The 12,499-nt window shown below is 35.4% G+C and overlaps 1 protein-coding gene across 3 annotated transcripts in view; it reads left to right on the top strand.

The window, feature by feature from the left end:
* The window catches only part of LOC109061588 (sister chromatid cohesion protein PDS5 homolog B-like), a 41,545-nt gene that overhangs the window by 6,041 nt on the left and 23,005 nt on the right, over positions 1–12,499 (top strand). For all 3 annotated transcript variants that reach the window (XM_042771427.1, XM_042771428.1, XM_042771429.1), the window contains exons 6-11: positions 664–790; positions 5,456–5,536; positions 6,180–6,320; positions 11,407–11,522; positions 11,644–11,738; positions 12,198–12,343. In XM_042771427.1, coding sequence (XP_042627361.1) covers positions 664–790; positions 5,456–5,536; positions 6,180–6,320; positions 11,407–11,522; positions 11,644–11,738; positions 12,198–12,343 — 706 coding nt within the window. The remainder of the gene's footprint in view (positions 1–663; positions 791–5,455; positions 5,537–6,179; positions 6,321–11,406; positions 11,523–11,643; positions 11,739–12,197; positions 12,344–12,499) is intronic.

Below are 12,499 nucleotides of genomic sequence, written 5' to 3'. Positions count from 1 at the left end.
AACTTTAAATTATAAAATGATGATTTGAAATATAAAATGAAAACTTTTTAATCCATTTTAAACTGGTAACTTTTGAGTGATGATTCAGATATTGCTTCATTGCCATTTAAATTGTTTTATTGACGATATTGGCTAATTTTATATCACCAAAAATATTGTTGTTTGATATGTATCTTCTAGTTCTTTTTATAGACCCATAATAGTGCTGCCATTTGGTTGGAGAGCTCATCAGTGATTCTTGCAATAGAGACTGTCATAATACAGTAAAGCATCTCCTTGGTGTACTGTTTTCTGTTTGAGATGTAAATGTGAAGCTGCAGCCTATTTTTTATGTCCTAATGATCTGTCAGCCTCCTGCTCGCTGATATTATTTCCCTGCATTCTGTCCGATGACAATGATGTGTGCGAAACCCAGGTGGAAACCCTTCATTTCATTTGGGGGCGATTCATCTCAGCCAGTGATGTTCACTCAGTTGGAAATGTCCTCTATGAGCAGGACACTGCAGTGCTCAGCTCTCATGTGTAAATGGAAAAACACAGAAGTATTTCTGTTTTCTCTGCCCTATTACATTTGCTTCCCATCTTCCACTCCTTCACTTTGACTGCCTGATGCACCTGATTTTAGGTCAGTTCTTGTGTTTACCATGACTTTTTTCTTTTTAGCAATGGACACAACCAGAAAGTCCACATGCATATGGTGGATCTCATGAGCTCAATAGTCTGTGAGGGTGACTCTGTCTCACAGGAACTCCTGGATACTGTTCTGGTTAACCTGGTCCCAGCACACAAGGTAAAGAGAACTAATAAACTTCAATTTCACACACACAAAAAAAAAATATCCTGGTCCATCCAAGGAAAAAATAAATAAGTGTAAATAAAAATCTAAAATAAAACTTATATATTAGACATGTAAAGTTATTAATTAATATTAATGAATTCTGTGATTAAAGTTTTGTTTAGATTTTTTATGTGTGTATACTGTGTATATTTATTATGTATATATAAATACACACACATGCATGTATATATTTAAGAAGAATATGTTATGTTTATATATTAAATATATTTATATATAATATAAAATATAAGAATATAAATATATAAATGTATATACATGTAAATATTTTCTAAATATATAATTTATGTGTGTGTATTTATATATACATAATAAATATACCCTGTACACATACATATATTATGTAAACAAAACTTTTATTTTGGATGTGATTAATCATTTGACAGCCCTATATATATATATATATATATATATATATATATATATATATATATATATATATATATATATATCTATATATATATATGTATATGTATATATATATATATATGTATGTATGTATGTATATATGTATGCTTTATTTAGAGAGACAGAGGGATATTATGTACTTATGTTGCATTTGAAGCCTGGCCTATAATAACATGTCTTTAATAGTGTACATAACTTGCATTGCAGAGACATTTAAGAAGTCATTACTTATGAACAGGCATATAATTGTACATTACATTTAAATTTTATGACATTCATTTTAATGTGGGTGGGACAATGCAGCATTTAGCAGAACTTTAGCCTCCTATGTTTAGTTTTGTTTGAAGTTAACTTAATAATGTTTTTGTTTAATGCATATTTAAAAAAGTTAATTGCATGATTTAAATTGTAAAATGTTTTACTTGTTGGTTTTTATTTTAAAGTCAGTACAAAAATACTACCATAATGTGTTCAGGGTTCCCACGGGTCCTTGAAATCCTTGAAAGTTTGTGAATCTGAAAAAAAAATTTCAAGGCCCTGGAAAGTTTTTGAAAATAAACATACATAGATACAGTTCCTTGAAAGTCCTTGAATTATTTTGTGCAAGAAATTTTCTGGAAAAAATCCATATTATTCCATCTGGTTCGCTAATGTGTTATTTCGCCAACACTTTGTGGCCTATACATACTAGCTTGCTTGATTTACATTAGTGATGTGCATTTACGTGTTACATTAAGTGTTACTTTGTGTTGTATGTTGCCATGATGTTCATGCACGCACAAAACTGCTAAGATGGTACCTCAATGTTTCACAGACACACCGTGAAATTGTTGAATTGCTTTGCTTGTTAAGATGACGTAAACCCATGAGGCATGAAAAACTTAAAAGCATATTCGTAAATCTTAAAACTTCTGGTTACATGAGCCTAAACTCTTTTCAATAAAATCTTAAAAGCATATTCATATATCTTAAACTTCTGGTTACATAAGCTTAAGATCTTTTCAATAAAATCCATGCAAAATAGGGTTGCCAACTGTTCCATATAATATGGAATTGTACCGTATTTAAGGCATCAGAGAAGCGTTCTGTATGAAAGCTATACGGAATGCAGTTTGTCCCGTATTCGTAGGCATACGCTGTATGACCATCTAGACCATACAAATAACAAATTAATCATTCTTTTTGCACAAATCATTGTTTGAATTGCGAATGAAGCCACTCAAGGAAGGCTTTAAGACCTTGCAGAATCCCCTTCACCATCCATGTTTTGATTTTGCCAAATCAGTTTGGGTGAATGCAAAGAACGTGATTATTGATCATAAGCACAACATCCAGCTAGGCAAGAAAACATGCAATCTACCTGAGGGAAGACATCTTTAAGTTAATGTTGTTAAATAGAGAAACAACATTACACATTTTTAAATTTGTAACTTCTGGCATATTCTTAAACCTGGACCTCATTTATATTGAAGAACAAATTCAAGCACCAAAATCAGCCCACACACTCCCAAGTTCTCTTTAATTGAAAAATTTTCATTTTCATGAATTCATAGGCTACATGATTGCAATAACATTTTAGTACAAAATTAAAAATGTCATTGTTTAAAAAAAAAAAAAAAAAAAAAAGGTTTATTCATTGCAGTTTCATAGATGTTCAGTTGTTATACTTTCAAATTTTATGCAGTATTCTATGTAATTTCACAGTATATTCACCTCCTAAATTACTACACCACTTGTGCAGTCACAATTATAAAGTGGTCAAATTTACTCAGGCCGATGCTTTGTGTATAACATGCATGACTTTTTTTTTGTATGACATTAAACTTTATTTTTAGAATAATTGTACATAGGTTAAGTAAAACAAATGCGATTCTTTCTGAGAAACTTTTATACACATAATTGACTGTAGACACGGAAATGACACTCTATGTGCACTGTAAAAAATTCTGTAAAAGCTGTGGTTGCAGGAATTTTACCGTTAAAAAATACACACAAACACTGCACACCATCATGGTAACATGCATGAAACTGAAATAATGCAATAAACATTCATTTAAAGTGTTTTTATATTTTTATATAATATTTTTATTTGCGACCATAAATATTAATTTGCGAGTGATGTTTTTGCTGAGGTCGCCACTGGCGACTACCCGCCGAAAGCTCAGGATTTAACCGCTAAAAAAGTTTTCTCCGGCGGATGATTTGCTTAATTCTAGCAGCGCCCCGTCTGTGATAAAACGAACTCGGGCCGAAGGTTAATACACACAACTACACCGAGTGTGGACCTGCCGCGTGTACAACAGCTTTCAGCCGAGATCGGCCCATAGAGAAAAAGCCATCTGTCCGCCAGAAGTGTTTTGTAGAGTCGGCGCGGCTCTGGCCCATTATCTTTTCACCGATGCCTAGACTGAACCGACAGAGACGCATTTCAGCCAGAATCAGCCCGAGTGTTATTGGTATCTGGGTATATATTTACACGTTATAACTTAAAAATTTGAATGTAATGCATTTTTTCCTAATTGTTTTGCGATCAAATCTTTTGTTATGTTCACGTATTAAACTGAGACGATGCGCATCAAAGTTTTAGTGGAAAAAGAGAGTTTCAGACAGTTCTCATCTCTGCCGCACATGAGTGGTTGCGCATAAAGTTTTTTGTGGGAGGATAGGGTTTGAGGCTGTAGAGAAATGACGGAGACGGAAGAAGGGAAAGTGCAGAAAATACAGCACAACTTGAACAAACTATAACAGGTAAAGCTGTCAGCTGTGTGGATATTGGCGATATCGTTAACAATTCTCGTTTATAATAATTACTAATATGGCTTCTTCTAAACAAAATCTTGGTCTGTGTTCTTTTAATGCGTGAACTTCATTATTTGAAGTGCAACTGCCGTCCAGTCATCGCAAAAAGCTCTGTGCTTTGTCACTTTTTAATAAAAAGTACCAGCTTTAAAATTATTCCGAATTCATAACGAAATTCAAACAATACAGTTTTGGCGCTCTTTAATGGGGCAGGCGCGGTCGCTTTAGCGCCTCAGTTCGAGGGCAAGTGAACCCATTTAATCTTTCTCTTTACTAATATAGTACATAATGAACATGAATTAACATCAAAAGGTAGGCTATTTTATAAGAGAGCCTACAGTACAACTTACTGAAATGTCTCATGTAGGAGGAGCACAAGCTACACTCAGTGGCCAAGTGATGCTTGCTCCATGATACTGGTACAGATTCTGTGTACTGAACAATTCTTTGTGACTGTAGATTTCAAGCTGGAAAAGACATTTAGTTCCCACTTTAAGTGAACTTTAGTTCCCAGGTCATCTACAAGATGGATTAAAATGCTGATAAAGTCAAGAAAAGATGAGACATAAACACATGACAGTATGATTGAAATGTTGAAATGTAAATAAATAAATAGTAACAATCGTTAAATAAATAAAACACGTTTATTCTGTGGCACCTAAAAAAATTATTTGGCTCCTAAGTTTTTTTCTTATAGGAGCCAATGGCTCCTTACCCGATTTTTTTGTTTGGAGCCCTGCATTTAACAACATTAGGTGTAACACACAATACCCTAATCTACAAAACTGATAAGAAAAAAAATACATAAAATTTGAAATGTAATGCAGGGAATTCTGGGATTGTCAGTTTACAGTTACTTACTGTAAATTATACGGTATTTTTCCACATCCAAAAAATGGTATATTATTGTAAAATTACATGTAATGTCCAATACAGTTTTTCACCATATATAGTAGGAGAATTTACCATTAACCATTTAACAGGTTTTTACTGTAGCTTTTTTACAGTCTTTAACCGTTAAATTCACTGTCATTTTTAAAAAGAATCACAGTTGTCCCTTATTTTCATTTTCTGTAGTTTGGCAACCCCAATGCAAAAGTTAATATCAGATCATTTTTGAATACAGTATAGGATGTACCCAATGTTTTTCAGTTTTATGCAAAACAGAAATATGACAAACAGAATATCATATCTCTTTCATAAGGCCAAAAAATGCCTTTTAAATTTTTTTTTTTTTTTTTTTTTTTTTTTGTTATTTTATATTATTTATAGTAAATCAAAACAAGTCTTAACACAGGTTTCATTTTATTTAGTGTTTGTGTCTTGACATGTTTCATGAGATTTACATAAAACAAAAATATAACTTTTTAATTTCTCCATCTTATCTTACAGAACCTCAACAAGCAAGCATACGATCTGGCTAAAGCCTTGCTGAAGAGAACTGCTCAGGCCATAGAGCCATACATTACCAACGTGAGTAAACATGATATATTATAGTTAAATTTACATAGAATGTACACCCTACCTCTCGTCGGCTGTGCCAAAATCATGCAGAGTTACAAAGGTACAAGAAAGGTCTTCTCATTTATATAAATCATGAATAATCCCAAAAGAAACCCCATGATTTGACTCCAGACCTTTTGCTTTTGAAAACTCGTTGAGGTTTGCAACGTTAACCGGAGATCAAGAGTGTCTTTTTTATGCTCAAACAGCATGTTGAGCTTAAACACATTCATCAGTAACATCCGCAGGAGCATGCAACGCTGTTATGCTATGAACTTTATTCCCTGCAGTGCTCATTAAAAGCACTAGAGATAGTGAGAATAAGTGTGGAGGAGAATCCTTCTCAATAACTCTAATAGATCAGCAAAGCCTGATTTACTTTCTACTCTGTACAAGCGCTCTGTTGAAGATGGCCTCTCCCGCCCATAGATGAATCCACTTACTTTTTAATTTTGATCTAATACCAGCTTTCTCAAACTTATATTTAATCTATGCCTTATTAAATGCTGATGCCAGACGGTTATGCAGTGGTTTAAAGGGATGCCGTTTTCCAGTGCCGTGCGGTAGACACTAAAGGATGCCAGTGTTTGATGTACAGTTTGGTGTCTATCAGTTCTTCAACCAGGTGCTGATGCTGGGGAAGACTTCAGTCAGTGATCTGTCAGAACATGTCTTTGACCTAATCCTGGAGCTCTACAACATCGACAGCCATCTACTGCTGTCTGTCCTGCCGCAGCTGGAGTTCAAGCTCAAGGTAAGATGGGTTGGTGATGATACATGGCATTTGGTCGTCTTTAGTGATATTAGAGAAACATTTTGCTTGTGTAAAGAACGCATGATTGCTTTAATAATGATCAAGTTTTTCAGTTCAGGCATTATGAATGCATAATGCCTGTTTTCAAAATATTTTATGTAAATAGTGAGCCAGTTTTATTTATTTATTTTGGATTTCATTTACTATGTTATATTATTATTAATGTTGTTATTATTATTATTATTATTATTATTATTATTTAAATGATTATATTCGGTATATCAGCCATTGGCCCTTTTACTTAATCACACTAGCCACTAAAAAAAATATATATTTTTTTTTGCTCAGCATGTGATTGATTTTTTTTGGGTTTTTTTTTTTTTTTTTTTTTAAGTTCATTTTTAAAGTATTATATACATTATATCATCCTCTGCTTGCTTGATATTGGCATTAAATTTATATATATATATATATTGTTTATTTTTTTTAAATGTTATGTACTTGGGCTGTCATTAACGATTATTTTGTTAATCGATCAGTGAATTATTCTGACGATTAATCAAGTACTCTGATAATTATAATACAATTTATTTTGATGTAATAAAAACAGATCTAAGCAAGCAATAACCTTTAAATGACTTAAATTATATAATATAGTAGCAGTGAGGCAATAATAATTGGAAGCAAGTAATCATGGTTTTATTGGGAAAAAAAAACTGTAAAAATACATAATGTATTATAAACAACAGAACTAATGTACATTATGCATTATATCAAAGGCCTGCATAGGCCCCAATGGCCTGATCATTGTTTTTACACTTTAAGAGCGATCTAATCCTTGTTTAATATTGACTAAACAATATTCTATAATATTTGGCCGTTTCTTTATGACATATGTGGACATCAAAACGTGTAACTCAGAGTGAGGGTTTGAGCTTTTATTTTGAAGTCGCTATGAACAGTTAGCATATTTAGAAAGATAATGATGTATTCTGTGTTGGCGTAGGTTTCTAAATGATTTACTGTGCCTTACAAATCTGATGTAATGGCGCACATTGCGTTTAAAAAACAAACAAACAAACTAACAACAATCTGCAGAGATGGAGTTTGAGATGCTCCACACATGTAAATGATAGCAGTTTGTGTGGAGCAGCATTTACTGTGAACAGAGCCGCACATACATAACTTACAGGCATGTAAATAATTAAAGCGCATATATTAAACCTGCATCTCAAATAATTATTTAATTAAATCATAGCGTTTTTGAATTCACAAAAGTATTATGCTTTATTATGATTTTTAAATGGGTTTAATATATCTTGCAGCCTTAGAAAACGGTCTAATAATGCATTTCATGGATTCCCGTCTGTGGAATTCGCCACTTTCCGGTTACTCGACATGGGCAAAATGCAATCAAGGATTTTTTTATATTCGAATACTCAAATTGAATCCAGGAATCCTTACATTTTTATTATTTACATTACATCAGCCATTGGCCCTCCAGCTTTCTTGGTATTGGCCCTGGCCAGGGCTCCAAACTGCGACTAAAACAGTCGCATTTGCGACCATAAATATTAATTTGCGAGTGACGTTTTTGCTGAGGTCGCCGCTGGCGACTACCCGCCGAAAGTTTTCTCAGGCGGATGATTTGCTTCATTCTAGCAGCGCCTCGTCTGTGATAAAACGAACTCGGGCCGAAGGTTAATACACACAACTACACCGAGTGTGGACCTGCCGCGTGTACAACAGCTTTCAGCCGAGATCGGCCCATAGAGAAAAAGCCGTCTGTCTGCCAGAAGTGTTTTGTAGAGTCGGCGCGGCTCTGGCCCATTATCTTCTCACGGATGCCGAGACTGAACCGACAGAGACGCATTTCAGCCAGAATCAGCCCGAGTGTTATTGCTATCTGGGTATATATTTACATGTTATAACTTAAAAATTTGAATGTAATGCCTTTTTTTCCTAATTGTTTTGCGATCAAAAATGTTCACGTATTAAACTGAGACGATGCGCATTAAAGTTTTAGTGGAAACAGAGAGTTTCAGACAGTCCTCATCTCTGCCGCACATCAGTGCTGACGCACACAGTCTGATAAACGCGGCTCCGCTGTGCAGCGAGAGAGAAATGACAGAGACGTAAGAAGGGAAAGTGCAGAAAATACACAACTTGAACAAACTAGAACAGGTAAAGCTGTCAGCTGTGTGAGTATTGGCAATATCGTTAACAATTCTCGTTTATAATAATTACTAATATATGGCTTCTTCTAAACAAGATCTTGGTCTGTGTTCTTTTAATGCGTGAACTTCATTAGTTGAAGTGCAACTGCCGTCCAGTCATCGCAAAAAGCTCTGTGCTTTGTAACTTTTTAATAAAAAGTACCAGCTTTAAAATAAAACAGTTTTGGCGCTCCTTAATGGGGCAGGCGCGGTCGCTTTAGCGCCTCAGTTCAAGGGCAAGTGAACCCATTTAATCTTTCTCTTTACTAATATAGTACATAATGAAAATGAATTAACATCAAAAGGTAGGCTATTTTATAAGAGATCCTACAGTACAACTTACTGAAAAGTTTCATGTAGGAGGAGCCCAAGCTACACTCAGTGGCCAAGTGATGCTTATGCTCCATGATACTGGTACAGATTCTGTGTACTGAACAATTCTTTGTGACTGTAGATTTCAAGCTGGAAAAGACATTTAGTTCCCACTTTAAGTGAACCTTAGTTCCCAGGTCATCTACAAGATGGATTAAAATGCTGATAAAGTCAAGAAAAGATGAGACATAAACACATGACAGTATGATTGAAATGTTGAAATGTAAATAAGTAAATAATAATAATCGTAAAATAAATAAAACACGTTTATTCTGTGGCACCTAAAAAAATTATTTGGCTCCTAAGTTTTTTTCTTATATGAGCCAATGGCTCCTTACCCGATTTTTTTGTTTGGAGCCCTGCCCTGGCCATTGACAAAACACCTGATGACATACTCATTGTTTATTAAAGAATAATCTGAGGTAATTAAAAACTTGTAATGGATGATAATTGTTTATATTAATTGATACTTGTGACTCAATTTTCTTAAAAAAAAAAAAAAAGTATAATTTTATAAAACTTTTTGTTTTTGTGAAAAGTGAAAACCTTCTGAACTGAAAATCATGCTTGTTACAGTGTAAAATCGTGATTTTTACGGTCTGGCAAAAACAATCAATTCATGTTTTTAGGCAAATTATTCTCCGGACCGCGGCAGGTGAAGAGGGTTTATTACTGCACCTTAAGCAATTTTAGTTGAAGACCCCTTCTCCTAGACATCTGTGATAGCTCATGATTAATATCTCACAACACCATGGAAGCAGTGCCTTGTTTATGACATTTTTTGCAGCCTGTGGGGGTGAAAGACCTCTTCAAAACCTTGAGTATATTAATTGTGGTCAGAACCTGATGACACACATGGTGTTTTAATGGCCAAATAAATTCTGCCCTTCAGTGGCTTACCTGACATTAGCCCCTTTCACACTGCCAGTTGTGTCCTGTAAAATTGCCATAACATTGCCGGATTGCCTTCTGTGTGAATGCAAACACGTCCCGGGATTGATCCTTCGTTGGGGACCTAGTAACATTAGGTTCTTTCGCACCGCAGGAACCTTTTCATAGTACCAGAACTAATTGTGGAACTACTCACTTTTGGGCGTTTTCGTACTGCAGGAACTGGGTGCGATTTTAGTACCGGACTGCCTTTTTCGAGAACCAAATTAGCTCCTTTTCCGGGGCAGGGTCTAACCAGCACAACTGGTACTACACGTGACGTAAGTATACATTGATTGGCCAGACGAGTTCGAAAACTCCCTCACCCACCATCATTTAAAATGCAGTGTAACATACTGTAAACATTGTGTCAACTTATTTCATAAGTATGATGAACAGCAATAAATATACGGACGCTGAAGTGCAGGCACTTGTAGCAAATGTAGCACTGCAAGTTGTTGTTAGTCCTCCTTTCCGTTCTTTCAATCGCTTTACGTATACGTCGACATTCCATGTTCATTATTGTGAAACCCGCGAGACACAAGAAAAACACCGCTCTGATCACAGCGTCCTCCATCTTCCTATTGTTAACGTTGTTCTTCTTTGTTAACGTTGCTGAAAGCCGTGCACAAATGACATCGCTGTCGACCGGCTTAAGTCACGTCCTAGTACACACTCTCGGTGTGAATGCAACTCTTTAAGTGGTACTGGGAAACAGTTTGTGCAAAATCGTCCAGTACTGTACATTAAGTCCCTGTGAACAAAAGCCAGAACCAATGCCGTAAAGGGTGTGTCATAGTGATGATGCACGTTACTGGGTGTTTTGAAGGCAGATCAACGTTCACCATGAAAAAATATGTGCAAACTGTTATGAAGCAAAGATCAGTTAGCTCCTCACTATCCGCACTAAAGCTGGATCGTTCCGGAAAACCATTGACAGTGTGAATGAACCAAAATCTAACGATCCGGGAACAATTGCCAGGGCACATTACCCATCTATTATCCAGAATCTCAGTGTGAAAGGGGCTATTGTGTTGTTATGACAATGGAAAACTTGCTTCAGTTGTTTGTGAGTTAACTGAAAGGTAATAAATGTAAATTTTTCTGCTTAAAAGTTAGGGGTTTCTAATAAATGGATATATCATTCCTGAGCGAAAAAATGCTGACACGTTGCATAAAAATGATTACACTTCAGCCGAGTTTTCAATCCTTTCTTTCGTTTTCTTTCACATGAGATTTAATCCAGCATGGCCTGAAAGCACAGTTAGCATTTTTCAAAAAGTAGCGAAGGCGATTACTTTATGTGTTGGCCATGTTATTAAACTTGTATACATTTTGACAAAAGCAGGTTGAGTTTGCCATTTGTGTGTGAATGAATGTTATCGGTCTGTTAGGTGCTGCCTGTCCCATGTACCGTATTTAACCTCATGCCTTTATTCTTTTGTTTTTATGCAAAGCACAATGACGATGAGGCTAAATCAACTAAATGAGTTCATTCAATCTTTGTGCTGTAATTAATGGCCACAGGCCTCGCTTTCTGCAGTTATATCACCATGTGTGTTTTGTAGAGCAACGATAATGATGAGCGCCTGCAAGTTGTGAAGCTCCTGGCCAAGATGTTTGGTGCGAAGGATTCAGAGCTCGCTTCACAGAACAAACCTCTCTGGCAATGCTACCTTGGGAGGTACAACTCACGTACAACACGTCCAATTACCTGTATCTCTGTGTACACAAACTAAGAAAAAATTCAACAGCAAGACCAAGCTGAAAGATTTTGACCATATGCGTTTTCTGTGGTTTCTTAGGTTTAATGACATCCATGTCCCTGTTCGACTGGAATGTGTTAAGTTTGCCAGCCATTGCTTGATGAACCATCCAGACCTGGCAAAAGATCTCACAGGTACAAACTGTTTCCCTTCTAACTTTGACTACCATTATATTTCACAACTGAGCATAAAAGTCCACATGAAACTGAAATTGACCCTCTTTACTTTCTTAATACATGTTTTTGGTCTTATTGTGCACAGTTCATCGCGTTGTTTTAAAGTAAAGAGATTATCCTAAATAAAATAAGAAAAATGACAATTTGCTGTTTAGGTTTTTTTTAGGATAATGCAACCAAAGTAAACCAAATTTTTCAAGAAAGTAGTCACCATAATCTTCTGCAGACCTTTGTCTAATTTATTGAATTTATATTTCTTTGTGTTTTCATAAATATACTAGTGTTGGTATGTATAAAATGTACTTCACATTTATTTAAATGCAATCCAGTTTTTTTTTATATATTGAATGCATGACACAATGAAAGTGATGCATATGCATAATACAACAAATTGTACATATTTTTTTTCTCCTGCAGAGTATTTGAAAGTAAGGTCACATGATCCAGAGGAGGCAATTCGACACGATGTCATTGTGTCCATTGTGACAGCTTCCAAAAAGGATCTCTCTCTCGTCAATGATCACCTGCTGAACTTTGTGAGGGAGAGGACTCTGGATAAGAGGGTATGTGCCAGGCTCTCTTAATGCTTGTTTGTTTGCTGTCTCTTAAACATTCTTTATTAGTGCTGCAGTCATTTTATTTCATGCATCTTAGGGCCTTTTCTCCCATTAGTACCCCAAATGAACCAGAGACTGACATCACCGCATTCAGGGCAGAGC

Source organism: Cyprinus carpio, chromosome A15 (assembly GCF_018340385.1).
Source record: "Cyprinus carpio isolate SPL01 chromosome A15, ASM1834038v1, whole genome shotgun sequence".
NCBI lineage: Eukaryota > Metazoa > Chordata > Actinopteri > Cypriniformes > Cyprinidae > Cyprinus > Cyprinus carpio.
This window is presented reverse-complemented; position numbering and strand designations above follow the sequence as displayed.